This window comes from Pelodiscus sinensis, chromosome 3, assembly GCF_049634645.1.
Source record: "Pelodiscus sinensis isolate JC-2024 chromosome 3, ASM4963464v1, whole genome shotgun sequence".
NCBI lineage: Eukaryota > Metazoa > Chordata > Testudines > Trionychidae > Pelodiscus > Pelodiscus sinensis.
This window is the reverse complement of record NC_134713.1, coordinates 86,602,737-86,621,809: the sequence shown is the minus strand read 5'-3', so window position 1 is coordinate 86,621,809 and position 19,073 is coordinate 86,602,737. Positions and strand designations below refer to the sequence as shown.

The 19,073-nt window shown below is 40.4% G+C and overlaps 1 protein-coding gene across 9 annotated transcripts in view; it reads left to right on the top strand.

Annotated features, from left to right (window-relative positions):
* The window catches only part of TBC1D32 (TBC1 domain family member 32), a 205,113-nt gene that overhangs the window by 70,067 nt on the left and 115,973 nt on the right, over nucleotides 1-19,073 (top strand). For all 9 annotated transcript variants that reach the window (XR_012902655.1, XR_012902654.1, XM_014577943.3 and 6 more), the window contains 6 exons: nucleotides 2,707-2,789; nucleotides 5,241-5,379; nucleotides 6,839-6,926; nucleotides 11,270-11,388; nucleotides 11,747-11,863; nucleotides 17,504-17,592. Coding sequence is in view for 7 of the 9 variants with exons in the window: in XM_014577943.3 (XP_014433429.2) it covers nucleotides 2,707-2,789; nucleotides 5,241-5,379; nucleotides 6,839-6,926; nucleotides 11,270-11,388; nucleotides 11,747-11,863; nucleotides 17,504-17,592 (635 nt within the window). In the remaining 2 variants the exon portion in view is untranslated. The remainder of the gene's footprint in view (nucleotides 1-2,706; nucleotides 2,790-5,240; nucleotides 5,380-6,838; nucleotides 6,927-11,269; nucleotides 11,389-11,746; nucleotides 11,864-17,503; nucleotides 17,593-19,073) is intronic.

Sequence of the window (19,073 nt, the reverse complement as noted above, 5' to 3'; positions counted from 1 at the left end):
TGTATGTGAAATTTTATAATAACATTTTATAATAAAACAGTTACCTACAAAATTTCAGAAAGTTTGTATTTTTCCTCAGAGTTTTAAAAATATATTATGTGCAATTCTTTCTATACCACGTAAAAGATGGAAATAGAATTACATTTTTTTCAATTTTTTTCAAGATTGTATTGTTGTGCTAATAAAAAAGTGATACAGAACATGTGATACAGAACTTACAAACTTAATTTTCACATTTCTGATAAACCTGCCACAGTATTTTACAACTGGACAGATAGCTGTTTATTAGTGTAATTGAATTACTTTGATTCATAACTCTGGCATAGTATCCCAGGACATTTTGTATATTAGTGTTTATTTTGGTGCGTATTAATTTTGTTTTACTTTGAATACTGTAGTGTTAAGTATTTTTTCTGACACTGAATTTCCTTACTCAACATAAGAGGGTACTAATAAAATCTCAGCACAGTGACAATCATCATATTGTGATTTATAAGTGGCATTATCAAAGGAAATCACAGGAGTTTTTTTTAGAACCCCAAAGAAAGCACGAACGAAAAAAATGCACCAAAATATTTACTAAACATAAAAAAAGGCCTGATTGGAGAGTCAAAGGTTATTTGGAGATCCGGGCCTTATTTGCATTTTAGGGTCAATTGTGGCAAAAAAGTTTTGGGAAAAAATCATAAAATATTAGGCCTAACTGGAAATGTGTGACTAAGAGTACAGGATATCATATCCAAATAATGTTAAATGAGTTGAAGTTGAAATGGTGATTGGAGTGGCACAGTTTGGGTGAATTGCTCCTTTGCTTGCCATGGTCAAGAAAGAGCTAACTACAGGTTGGACCTCTCTCGTCCTGCACTCTTTGGATATGAGCAGTCCTGAACAAGGGAATTTGCTGGACCAGAAGAGGTCCCCTACTACCAGTCCCCCAGCCCACCACCTCTCCCTATTGCCCACCTCAGCCCTTTCCCCCCGTAAAACTGTCATGCTGCTGCAGCCCCGGCAGCCCGAACTGCAGTGTCCCCAGTAGGAATGTTTAGTTTAATCAACTCATCGACTAGTCAATGGAATTTCCATTGACTAGTCAATTAGTCCATATTCTGGGGAGCTGCAATGGGGTTAGCTCCCGGCCCTGAGAGCTAACCCTTCTGTGTCTCTGTCTTTTAACTGTATTAAGAGCTGGCAGGCTTTTAATACATTTAAAAGGCTGAAGTGCAGTGGGGGGACCCGGCATGGGCTGGGAATCAGCTGTCCGAGCTCGCTCTGGGTCCCCGCTGCTACACTTCTGCTTTTTAAATGTATTAAGAGGCGGCAGGCTCCCAGCTCGTGCCCGGTCCCACTACTCCTCTGCCTCTCCTGCCCTCCCCAGAGGAGACAGTGCTGGGGAGAACTGCTCCCCCCCCTTGCTACCTCTTGATAGAGGCAGGGGGTGGGAGAAGAGAAAAGTCGAGGGACTAGTAGCTTATATCCCTAGTCCCCAGCCCCGCTACTAGGGCTGCTGTATCCCTGGCCTCCACTATCAGGGTTGCGGTGGCTGCTGCAGCTCCAGTCCCTGCTCTGCTACTGGGGCTCTGGCCCTGGGCCCAGTCCTGCCAGGCTGTGAGCTGCCAGCCCTCTTGCCACTGGGGCTCCCAGCCAGGGTCCCCGGTCCAGGTACATCCGTGGTCCTGCCAGACTTTGGGAGTTGCTGGACTAGAGAGTCCTGGTTTTGGGAGGTCCAACCTGTAGGAAATTTCTAGAGTTAATAAGAACATGAGAACAGACATATTGGGTCAGACAAAAGGTCCATCTAGCCCATTATCCTGTCTGCTGACAGTGGCCTATACCAGATGCCCCAGAAGGAGGGATCACAACAGGTAATCCTCACGTGATCCCTCCCCTATCACCCACCTCCAGAGAAACAGAGGTTAGGGATACCATTTCTACCTATCCTGGCTCATAATGGCTAAGGTAGTGACTTGGGCTTCCATCAACCACCAAAAATTCCACAAAAGCTTGTGAAGTTCTGCTAGGCTCACACTAAGGAGCTGAGATCGAGGAGTGAGAATCCTACTAGAACGGCATACTTAGAGAAGCAGAATTAAAGTGTCATTCCCCACTAAAGTAACACATACTACAGTGTGCAGATTTTGTTTATGTTGTTACTATCATTTAAAAATAGTTTGAGTGAAAAGAAATGAATAAAGGTTCAGAATAAAAATATATTTTACTAACAGAAATTATAGTGCCACTTTGAAATATATTCCCATTAAAACGTATTCTATATTTATTTCAACTAATCTGTTTTATGTAATTGAAGCACTTGTGCGGCTCAATTACTATAGTAGCTGAGTGTTTCAGAATCTTTAATACCTTTATCCTCAATATACCCCTGTGAAGTAGGGAACTGCTTGTTATCCTATTTACATGTGAGAATCTGTGACTACAGAAACTAAGGGTCAGATTTGTAAAAGTATTTAGACACTTAAAGTTGCAGATAGAAGCCTAAATACCTTTTAAAAATCTGTCGTTAAGTGCCTTATATAAGACATGGGAAGCCTGTTGACCTAGCAGGGAATTGAATTCACCTCTCCCAAGTACCAGACTAATGCCCTCTTTACTATACTTCCACCCCTTTTGCTATTGATAGTCAGAACTTCTAAGAAGTGCTGTCAGTTAAAATTAGGTAAATAATAATTTATTTTTTTTTAAATTTCATAGGCTAGTGTGCTTTCAGAAAGAATTCCTACTCCTGTACCTGGGACAGATTCCATTTCATCAGGAAATCAAGAGCCACAAAACATGTAAGTACTGCTCCATCTGTTCATATTTGGGTAAAATACACTAATACACCACAGCTCAGGTTTGTTGACTTTCAGGACAGCTATTAGGTGCATAAGTTTTCTTAGGGTATGTCAACACTAGCTCGTTAATTCGAGCTAGGTAGGCAAACGAGGAGACCGGAGTTGCAAATGAAGCCTGGGATTTAAATATCCCGGGCTTTATTTGCATGTTCCCGTCCGGTCGCCATTTTGAAATTTCATTAACCTGAACGTTAATTCGAAGTAAGTCCTTAGTTCGAATTAACTGTTACTCCTCATTCTATGAGGAAATGGCGACCGGACAAGAACATGCAAATAAGCGCGGGATATTTAAATCCCGGGCTTCATTTGCAACTCTGGTCTCCTCATTTGCCTACCTAGTTCGAATTAACGAGCTAGCGTAGACATACCCTTAAGCTTTTACTAGGAGCAGGCTGGTAGCTAGAAGTCAGTACAGGTCTTGAGTGTCAGTTTCTCATTTTAGACCTTCCTAGCAAATTATGAGATGACTCATAATTTGCTATCTGTGTGGATCAAAATTTATCTGGGAAAATATTAATTAGAAGTTGTAAAACAAAATAGTTGACACAATTCTTTTTTTGCTGAATGCCATCAATGCTTTAGAACATCACATTGTGAGATTACTGGTTGAAAGCCACTCTCATAGTGAAAGAAAAGACATCTCTATTTTGATGTTAATACTGACTTCATTTCCCGAGTAGCTTTTTGCATGTTCAGATTTACATGGTGAGAAATATGTGAACTCCATGCTGCATATGAATGTGGGATGTAAAAAACATGTTATTAAAGACTGTTGATAGATTTATATGTGCCGTTTTCTCTTTTTTTTACTTCCTGTGGGTCATTTCCAAAAGCTTCAATATCTAATTTGTATAGGGATTAAAACAATATTTGTTAGTTTATTTTTTCCCATTTTGTAAAGTGACTGTAGTGACTTTAAATCATTGTTGAATATGAAAAGCCTATAGATAGTGCTCGGCTGGAGATGGCTGCCAATAGTCAATTCCAGTGAACTATAAACAACAATCCCATCCCAACTGCTGAATTTGATAGTTTTTTATAGGATAAAATCCTCCAAGAAATTATTTTTTAGATTAAGCATTTGTTTTCCACTAAATAAAAAATTACTTCAAGTTTTTAGGTACAGTGGCTGACATTTTAAGTGGTGTTTAACCATTCTTAGAAGGGTGGTTTCTGCTTATACCTTTCACTGCTGCTGGTGGGAATCAAACATCCACCAAGCGATCTTAGACCCAGAAATTAAAGTCCATGTGTTCTGGAAACTAGGATTAAAAAGTGAATCCAGTGATGAGATGGTATCTGGTGAGAGATAATTTCAATGCTGGGATTCTCTTTCTTGCTTCGAGGGTGTTTTGGGTGTGTTTAATAGTAATCTTTTCCCTGGTTATACCCTACCCATTAATACATATAAAATGTTTCTCACTGAACACCTGAAAAATATAATAGTTTGGAAAGAAAGCACATAGGCTTACTGAGCCCACATGTGGATTATTATTGTAAATAACAGCACCTCATTTCATAAATGTCATGCCCATTTTCTAGCATCGTGTCATGTATGATATAACACCTACAAAGAGTTTTACTAATATTTTGCGGTTATATAATACTTTTTATCTCTCACTCTCAAAATGCTATACTGAGCTGAGAAAGCAATCTTATTCCCACTTTACAGCTGGGGAAATTGAGAAATTAAATAAGTCACCTGCAGAATCAGGAATTAGAGCCTAAGACTTCTGGCTCCTGGTTGTGTTTTTTAAAGACTGGAACATGCTGTCTCTTTATGTGATGTTATTTCTACATTGCCACCCTAGTTCGAACTAAGGTGGCTAATGTAGGCATTCGAACTTGCAAATGAAGCCTGGTATTAAATATCCCGAGCTTTATTTGCATGTTCCCGAGCGCTGCCATTTTTAAATGCCCTGTAGTTTGAACTACCTGCCCGTGGCTACACGTGGCATGGACTAGATAGTTAGAATTAGGAGCTTTAATTCGAACTACCTAGTCCGTGACGCATGTAGCCGCATGCAGGTAGTTCGAACTACGGGGCATTTAAAAATGGTGGCACCTGGGAACATGCAAATAAAGCTCGGGATATTTAAATCCCGGGCTTCATTTGCAAGTTCCAATGCCTACATTAGCCTCCCTAGTTCGAACTAGGGTGGCAGTGTAGACATACCCCTGAGATCTTTTCTGTGATCTTCAATTTGGTTCCAGTAATTATATACAGTGCTGTTTTTCGTACATAGCTTAAACCCCAAGAAGTAGTTGCTCTTGCTACCATCTACGTAGGTGAAATGTAGATTTTTAAAAACTGAATAGTTTATATTTTCTCTTGCTCTTCATAGCTTTTAAAAATATTTTTAATTTGTTTTCTTTTTCTATCATTTTCAGTATGGTATGGGAAGAGACTTTATTAGATGATTTATTACACTTTGCTGCTACTCCAAAAGGACTACTACTGCTTCAGAATACAGGAACCCTCAATGAATGTGTAACTTTTATGTTCAGCAAATTCTCAAAAAAAATTCAGGTAGGCGTCAGTGTCAGTGTCTAGTACAATCACTTTTTAATTAAGGTATTTAGAAGGGAAGCCCATAAACAATTGTTTGCCTATTACTTTATTGGAAGAGTTAAGTTAAAAGGTAATCCAACATTCTAAATGTGTGGTAGATTGATTTTATTTCAGTTGTTTCTCTGCAGAATGTCAACATTAATGTCAGATATTGTCACTGTTATTTTTCAGCTCAAAATGTTAAGCAAAAGGTTGCTTTTTTATACTAAGTTGAATTTTGGGTCCTAGTTAATCCTTAGTTGGACCAGTGCACAGTGATGTATATACATTCAAATGTATGTGTGTCAATTGCTAGTAAAATGACGAGATCTATCATAGCAGACATCAAATTACATAGGAAATTATAAAAACAACAAGGAGCCTGATGGCACTTTAAAGACTAACAAATATATTAGGGCACTAGGCCATAAGCTTTTGTGAGCTACAACTTATTTCCTCAGATGCTGAAGAGAAAAGAAGAAAAAAGGAAGGGACACAGACAGGGGAGTATGACATCAGTGCTAATTAAATCAGAGTTGGGTGTGGCTCATCACCAGAAGTGATTAGAACAGGGAAGTACCTGGATGGGAAATTACTTATAGTAATGTGAGAACCATTCCATGTGTTTATTTAAACCTTGTTTCAAGGTGTCAAATTTGCATATGAATGATAGCTCAGCAGTTATGGTTGCAGTCTGGTTTTGAAGGTTTTTGCTAAAATTGGCAATTTGAGAATCCAAAACTGTGTCCAGGGAGGTTAAAGTGCTACCCCACTTGTTTTTGCATGTTGCCATTCCTAACGTCTAATTTGTGTCCATTTATTCTGTTGTATAGAGAGAGTCTGGTTTGTCTGATGTACATGGCAGAGGGAAATTGTTGGCACATAAAGACATATATTACATTAGTAGATGTGCATGTGAATGAGCTTTTTGATGGCGTGATTACGTCCTGTGATGGTGTCACTAGGTTATGAGTGGGCAGACTTGACAGTGAGATTTGTTGCAGGGATAAGTTCTGCGATTAGTGTTTCTGCTGTGGTGTATGAAGTTGCTGGTTGATTGGGAATTATGCATTCAATTATGGAGGCAAAACATGGTATCATATAGAAATTTAAAAGGTTTTGTGGTCCCCTCCTCTGAATCAGTGGGTGCAAAGGATTTGGGAGATTACAGAATTAAAAAGTTGTTATTTTGTGCAGAAGCTGCACATGCTGTATGTTATGCTATTTATACTTCGAAATCATAAAGGAAGAAATTCCTTTACTTGCTAAACAAACATGCTTGTGTTGTAATGTGATCCTGACAGGTCTAGATACATTTATTTACAGAATTTAGTTTTGCAGGGAGCAAGTACAAATACATAAAGAGAACATTTGAGACTATGAACATCTTGGTGGCATGCTCCAAACTTCTTTTATCTGTTACGTTTATTATGAATAGGTGAGTGGATGTGAAAGGTTTGGTTATGGAGTGATGGTTACACAAATGGCAGCAACATCTCCAGGGGCAGTAGCTCTGCAGCATTCAGGTAATTTTAAATGTGAACATTATCTTAGGTACGGATATATTGTACTATCATGAGCTGAAATAAAATAATTCTAAACAAGATAAAATCAGATGTGATTAAGATAGATATGAAATATTAGCAATGACTACTTTGGTGCCTGCTGATTTTTTTGTGCCTGGAAAGTTATTTTTTTAAACACTTTTTCTTAAGTGCAGTCACATACTTTATGCATTTAAGTTTTTGCAGTTGGAGGAATATGATCTTGTATACTCTGAGGAAGCTAAGATAGCATATTAAAAGAATGTTCCTCTTTTAACTTTTTTTTTTTCAAAGAAATTTACCTATCCTTTCAACGAAATGCATGAATACATTAATGAATGTTACAAAATGAACCAGTCATAAAAATCACAAACCTTTCTTACTCATCAACAAATCATAATAAATACCAACTCCTTTAACTGATGCACCATTTTCATGACCCACTCACTTCCCAAAAGTATGGGAAAATGGATAGGTCTAAACATCAAAAGATACTACAGATTGCATCTCCCTAAACCAAGACTCTCTTGTCCGACAACATCTGTGATCTAGCAGGACCATGGATGTTGCTGAACAAGAGAGCCCCAGGATGTGAGGGCCAGCATCTGAAAGTCCCGGGCAAGGCCAGGCTGATGGAAGTGGCTCTGGGCATCAGCAATCCAGCTGGGGCTGATGGCGGTACTATGGCTGTGGTAGCAGGTCAGAGTCAGCCCGACAACCCAGTTGGGGCTGAGGCAGCCCATGTGTACTAACCTGGCAGTGGGATTGTGCTGCAGCAACCTGATGGGAGCTGCATGTAGGCCCAGCACTGGGGACAGAGACGTGGCAGCCTGGCCATGGCAGCCCCACAGGGGAAGCCTGTTTGGGGCTGGGGCAGTGGAGCTGGGGCTTCAGGAACCCAGCTGGGGCTGGGCCAGGTTGTGCATGCTGGTCTGCCAGTGGGGTTGTGCTGCAGCAGCCTGATCGGGGCTGTGCACCAGCCCGACAGTAGGGACAGAGCCGCGGCAGCCTGGTTGGCAGTAAGAACACTAGCTACTGTGAGTAAGATCCCTAACTGTGCACCAACACTGTTTGGAACAGTATTAAATAGTATTATAACAAATGACAGCTTTAGAATGTTAACCCTAATCATTTAGTTAAAAAAAAATCACTTTCCTCACTTTTGGAGAGCTTGGAGTGGAGAATGCCTATGTTGCTGAATGTGACAGATTTTGTCCATCTCAGCACAGAAGTCTTTCATGTTAATGTCTGAACATTTCCCACGTATCAGTGTCTTGTGAAGGTCTGTACAATTTTTTAAGATTATTTTCCTGTCCACCCGTAGCTTACCAAGGGCATACAAAAATTCTCAGGTCTTTTTCATTTCTCCAAACATTTCTTCTATTGAAACTCTAGAAGTGTCGGTGAGTAATCAGAAAATCTCCCTCTTGAATGCTTCTGAGTTTCCTTTCACCTACTCTCTGCCTTCATAACAAACATATCTCTCGTTCTGATGAATATATATCTGTATGAAAACAGGAACACCTAATTTTCTGCCATTTACTTGATCTCTGTATTCCATAATGAAATCAAGGCAATTTCTCATTAAAGCAATAAGTTGTTGTGATGGACCACAATGTCAGTTGATACCCTTGCTTATAACATTGTATAATATTGCCAACCCACAAATGAAAACAAAAATTTGAAATCAGTGATCTGGTTTGCCAAGCTTTGCACTTTGTGTCAGATTCCGGCTTTGACTTTATTTGAATGCCCCAGTTCCATTAGAACATAGCAAATCTCAGCCACTTGGTACATTACTGGTCTTAGGCTGTCAGTGTGGCTCTCCTTGTGAATGTTATATAGTAGCTTCATGGTCAATTTTGTAACATTCTCTGTGAGGATCTGTTATCTAATAGTTGATTCTGAAAACAAGATGCAGTACTCCAAAGAAAGATCCTGAATCTAAAGAAGATGCTGCCTCGTCTGCCACAATCAGGTTGAAGGAATGGCAGCTATAAGCCATGAAGAAAACTTTTGGATACAATACAAGTATTCTTTCCTGGATGTCACTGTTTCGTCCCTTCATTTTTATGCCATTGTTGTAGCCTTGTCCACAGCAATCCTGAAGTTTTATGTATGTTTAGAATGTTAATAAACTGTTCTGTTGGCATTTTCCAGTAGAATCATCACAAAATGAAACAGGATATAATTTTCCTTTATTTTGGTACAGCTATGTACCTTGTTGTCAACAGATGACATATTTTCACTGTGACTAATGTCGAGAGTGCAGTCCATTATTGTGGTGTAGTATTTTGGTTTGCTGAACCACATCAATATGTTACCATACTGAGGACATTGCCATTCTGTTCAGTGAACAACTTATACTATGAGCCCTAGAAAGCCAAATTATTCTTTTCAAGAAAGAGGGTAATTGAGATCAGATGCTGGAACATATCCCTCCAGTGCTGGGTTTCTACATTAACAATGTGCTGGTTTTTCACAGTCATGTATTTATTTTGCTTAAGACTTGACCCTTCTCCATCTAGGATAGGCCATAAAATGTCTGGGTGAGTTTTCATGTTGCTTCATGATATCAACTAAATTATGCCAGTAATTACACTCAAAAAGTGCAAGCAGTGATTTTGCATTCTTGTAAATTTTTTTTTGTTTTGCAACAGAAACAGAACATTTGGTCAGTTAGAGTACACTAGCCAATACCAATGCTGATTCAGTATCGCCATTCTCAAGCACTCTTTTGCAGTGTAACTTTGAGAAGTGTTACTTCTGCTCATTTATTGAAAACATCACACTCTTGTCCAAAATTCTATGATCAATATCAGCAGAAGTTAGGATTACTGGCTTTAAAACAGGATCTGATGTATTGATTTGCAATGTGCATTTTTTCTCATTTCATCATACAAGGCTGATTCTTCTTCATCTTTTCTCTCCTTTTCATGTAAACCAGATTTTTTTTTATCATCACTTTCCTTTATCCCTCTAGGAAAACAGAATGATTCCCCATCATTTTTCTCACATTTCCATTTCTTACCTTCAGGTAAATCTGCTAATTCCTTAGTAAGAAGACTTCCATCATTTAAACTTCACTTCTCAATTTCTTTTGCATTGGGACCATTGCTATTGCTTGAAGTCTGGTCAGTGTTGTTCTGTTCAAGATATTTTTCCATCAAATTCATCCATTGCTGCTTACCAGATTGCAGTTGCACTTTTCACTTCCAATACTGTCTTGAAGACTTCTTTGGGAACATCTTTTATTTTCTGTGGGGGAAAAAGTCAGTATTAGGAAAAGTAAAGCCTATGTTCTGCAGTCTTGGGACATTATCAAACATTATGTGTTAAGCGTTGCAAAAGTAATAACAGTATTCATTTTATATTGTTGCATAAGTAGGGGTTTGATAGGTATTTCTGGCATCTCATTAAATACGTCGTTTATTAATCACTTCTTACATTCTTCAGTTCTTAAAACACAAGAGTACTTTTATAAAGACACAATAAAACAAGATTTGCAATATCACAACGGGACTCTCATTTAATCTTATAATTAATTTACTGATTGGTGATACTTCACTCCTTATATACCCACAAGGGCACGGCTTACAACATTCTAGGGAGTTCAAGGAAAATATAGCTCTCAGAATGTCTGGAAGATTCCATAAGATTCTACAAATGCCCAAAATATTCTAGGCAGTTAGTGAAAAATGAATCCATGTATGGAATACTTAAGACATTTTATTCCAAACATTCACTTTTCCCTTTTGTTGCTAACAACAAAAACAGCTCCCTGAGCCTAGTGCCACCAAAGCTGGATCACCTGCCCCTAAAACTGACCCTGCACATTGTAGTAGATTGGCATTGGCAGCTGTACAAAAAACCCTATTCTTTCTCTTTATGTAAATCTAATTTACTTTATTATACAAGTGCAAGGAGGTTGTTTCCATACAATTTATCTTAAATCTTGTTTCTAGATCAGTGGTATTGCATAACTTACGGTTCCCAAATTGTGGTCTGTAAATGCTAACTTGTGACAAAATACTGGACCCTCTTTGTTTCTAGTTTACTTACTCATATCAGAACAAACAAAAATGCAAAAATATATTCTCTACATTAACGTTACTTTTCCTTGTAAAAAGTTGCTGTAGTGGTGACAATAATATTATTCAATCATCAGTGTGAAGAAAGGTGGATCATATTATTATGGATAGAATGAGGATAGTCATTGAGGTAATCTGTTCTTAAGATTTGTTCTACCTAGTATGGAATTTTCAGTTTTATTTTACTTGTTTTTTTTAAGCATTTTTGTGACTAAATCAGATATTAAATTTTAGGGTTTATAAAAGCACTTATAACTGAATTATGGGCTGTTCTGGAGTGTGGAAGAGATGAACTTAGAGTAACTCATCCCAGTTCTACTCCAGTAGATCCTATTGACCGAAGCTGTCAGAAGGTGAGAAATTATCTTATTTTGTTCAATTTGTTACTACTGTATATACATAGACAGGTAGTTTCATTAATGTCCTAAATGAGGCATTTTATCAACATTGTTTCATGGAAGAATTCTCAACTCTTACTGGGCCATTCGCTTTGTCAGTGCGACAGCCCATCAGTTCACAAAGTCTTTGTGCATGGGAATGACCCTTATGCTCGCATAGTTGTGTCTCCTGTTTTAACTTCACACTGCCCAGTAGGGTGAGGCCGAGACATGGGCCTTACTTCTTTATATTGTTTTAATTAAGGGCCAGTTAAATGCTATTAAATGTTTATATACAAAGGTTCACAGGATCAATCTTTTTTTTGTTTTTAAGTCTTTTCTAGTGCTGGTAAATTTGCTATCCTATCCTGCTATTTATGAGCTGATAGGTAATCAGAAGTTACTAAATAAACCAGAATATTCTCTCCGTGAAGTTCCTACAAATGTTATTGTAAGTACTTGTTTTCTTCTCCTTTTTTTTTTCAAAATACTACAGAGTGGTTACACATTTTGACTGAACAAGTAGTAGATTAATAATTAAAGGCATGCTCTATTTTCTGTTCAGTGATAGAGTTTTGGTTTTGCATTTTTTATTATGTACAGCATGAGGGCAGCATATGCACAGAGTACATTGGATAATATGAAATCTTTACCTAATTTTGAAGGTCTTACTTTCTCTCCTCACTTACATTACAAATCTCTTCTCAGGAACAAGAGAAATATATATGAACATTTCTAAGTTTGTGTATGTGCACATGAGCATATGTATGCAAATATCTGTATCATACATACACAGGGCTCGACAAATAATACAATCTACTCGCCTGTGGTGAATAGATTGTAACCCGGAAGAGCCGGATTCAGGAGATCTGCGCATGTGCAGAACGATCTGCACATGTGCAGATCGCTGGACAGCACGGCTGGCAAGCGGGGCTCTCCGCGGTTCCGTGAGCCCTGTACATACATATACATAATCTACTATATGTTTGAGAGAGTTTGTCTGTTTAAGAACGCCTCGTAAATGGTAATATATGGAATACATCTTCCTCTTATAAATTAAAGCAAGGTAAGGTTTTGGTTGTGCCAGGAAAATGGGATGGGCCTGGAATGGGATTGCTTCTCAGAAAAACATAGAGAGAAGAGACAGAATCATCAGGCAGGTGAAAGGGGCTGTCTGGGTATGCATTCCTCCCCCCATCTAAGACTGCCCCAGCTTTGAGCCTTCTGGCCCCCAGGCTATTAGGAGGGGCTTGGTGGGCTGAAGCTCCTCTTTCCTCCCACTGATTCATATAGGCAGGGCTCACCAAGCAGTGGTGAGGCCCGCTCGCCAGCTGCGCAGTTTCGCGCCGTTCTGCCTTCTGCACATACGCAGATCGCTCTGCACCGGCTCTTCCATTTGTAATCTACTTGCCACGGGCGAGTAGATTACATTATCTGTCGAGCCTTGCATATAGGGACTCTGCTGGCTGTTCCCATTTATCAGGGAATGAGGGGAAAGTAAAGAGTTTGCTGCATTCCTCCCTCTGGCTTGAGAGTGCAGGAGGCAGATGAACCTGGACTTGTCCCAGCCAGGGGACATGTACTCCTGCACTGGCTGTGCTTGCTAGAACTTCAGTGGCCATGGAGAGGTGTTTCTCATCAGGTCCCAAGCTGCTGTGATGAGGCTGGGATAGTCCTCTCTCCCTGAGGCATCCTGTATATTGAACCCCTCATCTCTAGCTCCACCCCAGAGCAATGGTTTAAATGAAGCATATATATTTTCATTTTATTTTCCAAAAAGCACACCCATTGTAGTGACAAATATGTAATGTAACAAAAAATTAGAGTTGTTGAAGTCTGTAAACCATCAACATAAATATGGCTATATTTACACTACCAAGTTTTGTAAAAAATATTTTGTTATTTTTATGGTGTAGATTTTTAGTTGTGCATGAAAATCATGTAGAAGGAAATATTTTAAAAAGAGAAAATAATTTTTGAAATTGTCATGTTTGGAAGTTACTCTTTAAAATCTTCTAACACTATTTAGATAATTAATGAGGCAGTATGGTGGTATTTTTTGTTTTCAATAGTTAATTGTATTCAGAGTAAAAATTAAATGTTTTGTGAGGCATAGGAGTGGAGAAGTCATTTGTTGATAGCGGTGTAAACAAGTGATGTAATATGAAGAAAGCAAAATCATATTTGAATGTCTGTGGATTAGGGATGTAGATGAATAGTAGAGTATGATTAACTGATAAGCCTAGGCTTATCAGTTAATCTTCTCAACTACTCGCATTCCTCCCCTCCCTTGCTGTCTCTGTATCAGAGGCAACAAAGGTTGAGGAAGCAGGAGCCGGTGCTGGGGGAAGCCAGCTCCATGGTCCCGCTTGCCAACCCCCACGCTGCTGCCTTTATAAGTGGGGATAGGAGAGATTGCTGTGAAGTAACTTCTGTCTGCAGCAAGCATGGCCCCGAGCAGCAGCCCATCTGTGTGGGTGTCCGAGCTCCCCATGGACAGAGGCTGTAACAGAGGCAGCAGTGTGGGGTGGCAGGCAGCCAGTCCGCGAGGGGAGCTGGTTTTTAAATTGGCACCCGCCTGGCGCCCCTTGCTGCTGCCTCTGATACAGAGGCAGCAGAGCGTGGTGGCATGGGGCTCTGAGGGAGTGAAGGTGGAGCACACTGGCTGCTGGCCCCACCTTTGGGGACAATAGAATAGTCAATTAAATGAAAGAATTCATGCGGTTACTCGACTAGTCTATAACCTGCTAATCTAACACACTTACTATGGATCAGGTGAAACTTAAGTAGTGATTTCCTAGTTTTATAAATCTGGGTTGGTGGAATATAGTCTGGAGCAGTGTTTCTTAACCAGTGGTACAAGTACCCTTAGGGGTACTCGAGAGAAGTCTGGGGGGTACATCAACACAACTGAAATTTGGAGAAAACTGAATTTTTGTTTTAAGTTTTATAACTCTATTATTTTTATACTTTTTACACCCAAAAATTTCATTGCCCGCCCGGCTCTGGTTAAGTTGTTTAATGGTGGAAAAAAAAATTGTGTGTCTGAAAACTATAGGTACTGTGGGTACTTATTTTTTTTTTTTTTAAAGGGATACTTTATTAAAAAAGGTTGAGAAATACTGGTCTGGAGCACCTTTAACTTATTTTTTAATAAACCTTTTTCTCTGGAGGAATTTCCTAGACTTGTAAAGACATATTATTTCAGTGTTGATAGTTGCTCACATGGATAGTAGTAAAAATTCATAAATATTCTCCAAATTATGCTCTCTCCACTCGTATATGCCCATGTTTCTCCACAGCCCAGAATCTTCTTTTGGCCCCTGTACAACTTCACATCTTTTCCATTTCCCTCCAATTATTATTCCCTCCTAATACCCATCCATAGCTTAGATGTCTGCCTCTCACTCTTTAGAACCCTTGTATCTCTCTGCAGTGCTCCATCCTTCATCCTTGACTCCTTGCTAAAACATAGAGAGGGCAGAAGAGGCAGTTGTTGTCTGGCTATACCAAAAAAAAACCAAGCCCAAGATATATTTGATATGGGTTTAATCAGGCTGTAATTTTATTATTATATGTCTGAGACTAGCCAGCATATAGAAGTATACAATGAGGCAACCCCATGTTTATTTTATAATTACTGATAGGGTTTTTACCAGCTCCCCCTCTTTTTCCATCCAACCCTCTAGCAAATTTGTTTGCCAGACCTTCCCATACCTGGGGGGTGGGGCGGAGAGTTGGTGATGGTGGGGGGAGGCTCCCATCAATTGCTCCTCTTTTCCATCCAAGTCCCTCCAGCAAATGTACTGTTGGGATCTTACCATACTCAGTGTGTCCAGGGGAGGATATTGCCAGTTCTCTCTCTTAGGCTTCTCTGACAAATCTGTTGCTGGGACCTTAAAATTCACCTTATAGGAGGGTGAAGGTGGGCCATAAGAATGGAAAGTTGGCTCACTTCTGTACTATTCACATGAGTCTCCAATTACCCCCTTTGTTCCTTTTATGCACACCTCTCTTTAAGTTCTTTTCCAAGCCATTTATCTAGCCACTATATAGCTTTTCTCTGGAGTACCTGCACTGGACATCTGCCACAAGGAGGCAACAGGCAATTAGCTTGGCTGCCTCCCCCTGACCAAACCCAATCAGGTTCCCAGAAATCTCTTGGCTAATATAATCAAGGACAGTAAAACAGATGATTTTCAAAGTTTTATAGGTGAACCCATCCTTTATGAATAATTTGGTGTCTTGGGATCCCCAAATTGCTGAATCTTTTATGACCACAAGAGATTTGGTCGCTCCCCTCTCAGAATTTGTCAAGCCTTTTCCACCCAAGTGGCTCTCCATGGCTCCTAGTCATGGGCTCAGCGGAGGCAGCCCCTAGCCTGGGATCAGTGGAGGCAGCATTTCAAAGGGGCAGCGCTGCACAGCTGAGCCCGTGGCTCCCCAGCTGACCCCGGGTTCTGGGGAAATGCCGCTCTGAACCCGGGGTTAGCTGGGGACAACCGAGCTGACCCCCAGCTCCATGGGGCTTAGGCATTTTAAAGGGGCAGCACCATTTTAAAGGGGCAGCTCCACTGCCGGCTTCCCCACGGCTTTGCAAAGCTGCGGGGGGGCTCGGGCAGCGAGGCAGCCCAGGCGTGCCTGGACTGCTCCGCTGCCGGCTTCCCCGCGGCTTTGCAAAGCCAAGGGAGGGGCTCGGGCAGCAAGGCAGCCGAGGCGCGCCTGGACTGCTCCACTGCCGGCTTCCCTGCGGCTTTGCAAAGCTGCGGGGGGGCTCAGGCAGCGAGGCAGCCCAGGCGCGCCTGGACTGCTCCGCTGCCGGCTTCCCCGCGGCTTTGCAAAGCCAAGGGGGGGCTCGGGCAGCGGGGCACCCCAGGCGCGCCTGGGCTGTCCCGCTGCCGGCTTCCCCAAGGCTTTGCAAAGCCGCGGGGGAAGCCAGCAGCGGGACAGCCCAGACGCCCGGCGGCTGTCCCGCTGCCGGCGTCCTCAGAGGCTTTGCTCCCCGTCTCCCTGGTCTGCTGGTCTCCAGCAGAGCAGGGAGACGGGGAGCAAAGCCACGGGGGACCCAGGCGGTGGGACCGCGGTGCGTCTCGGTCCGCCGCCCGTGTCTTCCTGGTCTGCTGGGGTGGGGGGGGGGGCGCAGCTAGTACGCCCCGCCCCCTCCCAGCAGACTAGGCTTTTCTCCGGACGCCTGTGGCAGAGCAGCTGGGGTGCTGCCGGTTGGTCCCGCAGCGCCGCTTTGGGCGCTACTGGTCCAACCCAGCAGCACCCCAGCTGCTCTGGTCCTGATTCAGCCGCTGCTGGTCAGTTTCAGCAGCGGCTGAATCAGGACGCCTGGGGCAGAGCAGATGGGGTGCTGCTGGGTTGGTCCAGGAGTGCCGAGGAGCGGCGCTACTGGAGCAACCCAGCAGCACCCCAGCTGCTCTGCCCCAGGCGTCCTGATTTTGCCGCTGCTGAAATTGACCAGCGCTGACTACAGGAAGCCCGAGGCAGAGTTGCTCTGCCCCGGGCTTCCTGGAATCAGCTGCTGATCAGTTTCAGCAGCAGCTGACTTGGGGAAGCTTGGGGTTCTTAAGTTGATTCTGTATGTAAGTCAGAACTGGCGGTCAGTTTCAGCAGCGGCTGAATCTGGATGCCAGTTCCGACTTACATACAGATTCAACTTAAGAACAAACCTACAGTCCCTATCTTGTATGTAACCCAGGGACTGCCTGTACATATTATTTTAATGCCTGAAATTTTGTCACATTAGCTAGATACTAAATAAAATGAAAAGAACGGTACATATTTCAAAAACACTAAAAAACACTTTACCATTTTACTCCTATATTCACATACAGTAGTAATTTAAAATTTTTAATATTTCACTATCGTGACACATTTAACTGAGTTATGTGTTTCTGGCTTTTTATACTGGCCTTGTTCTGTACCATTGACTTCAATGGGAGCAAAAACATTAAATATAAAAGCTTTGTTACAAAATTTAGGGTTTTTTTTAAACATTTTGAATAAATAATAATGCTGTGTTTTCCAACTATTTTTAATATAAGAAGATGAGTGAGAATTTTATATTGATATCTTCTTTTTGCAGGATGTAATTGACAGACTTATAATTTTGAATTCTGAAGCTAAAATTCACTCTTTATTCAATTATGAACAATCTCACATCTTTGGTCTGAGGTAAGCTCCACTGTGTTCAAAATGACTTAATACAGTAAAGCAATTTTCTGTTGTTCCGATATACTTGTATTATTGCTTCTTATTGTGCGTGAAAGTGAAATTCAGTTAGTTTTTTTAAAACATGCAGAGTTTGAATGAAAAATATAATATACAAAATTACAAAGTCAGCAAAGCCAATATTTAGTTAATATCCCTATATCTGATGCATTAAAAGCTGTTGCATTTAGTTAATTAGCATGGATGGTTAAAAAGCAAATGTAGTATATCCATCATGACTTGTGAAACAAACTTCCTGCTTAAATACTGAAATAAGTTGAGACTTTTACATTACCATGTGCAGCTTTCTATGTCTGATTTTTCTACAGTGAATGCATTTCTGAAGTTCATTCTGTTTTAATTATATTACCAGTTTCTGCAATACTCCCTGTGCTAAAAAATCAGGTGCCACTTGAATCAAAAATATCTCTAGAACTTGAATGTACTTTTAAATGTGTCTACTGAATGTGCCGCTCATAAATATAGTATCTGTGTGATTTCCAAGTATGTAAAAATAGATCTATCTATCTATCTATCTATCTATCTATCTATCTATCTATCTATCTATCTATCTATCTATCTATCTATCTATCTATCTATCTATCTATCTATCTATCTATCTATCTATCTATCTATCTATCTATCTATCCTAGCCTGAAGAATAAATAGCTTGATTAGTTGATATATTTGTGTGCATAAGCTAAAGGGTATCCCTACTAAGATGTGATCCCTACTGTGAAAAAAAAATCTGTTTGGGTAGAATAATTGTCCCAGTGGTTTATAAAGTTCAAAGTTAGTTTTCTATAACCTTGCTTATACCAAAATATCACAGTAAATTGATTTGTATTGTACATGAAAATAGAAGTCAATTATGTACTGCTGATTACATCAGATAATCTAGGTAATACTTTTCATATTTCAGGACAAGTAGGAGATGTACTGAGATATGAGAAGTATAGTCTTGTACCATGACATTGGGAGTCAGATTTTCATAAAATAGGATTTGAAAAGCTAGTTTTTACTTAGGCACACACTGTGAAATCCCAGCACCACTGAAGACAATGGCCAAATTCTCTTTGATTTTAGTTGAGCCAAGCTTAGTTGGGCAGGCTTTTCTGAAAAGGAACTATATGTTTTATCTGCATGTTTATATTGCAGTTTTTAAGACTCTGTCAACACGGCAAAAAAAAAGGGGGTCCTCACTGAATCATAAATATCATGAACGCCAATGCATGTTTTATACACAAAAGTAAAACTTTCAGCTAATCTGTTTGAGTGTGTAGATATCTGATTCCTTGACTTGTTTTAGATTGACAGTTACACAAGAACAGAGATTCCAACCTGATTCTGAATGCTTTTAAAAATGTGTTTAACAAGCTTGTATGTTATGCACATGGGTAACACACTAATGACATTTAAAACCATTTTACAAACACTTCTTTCAG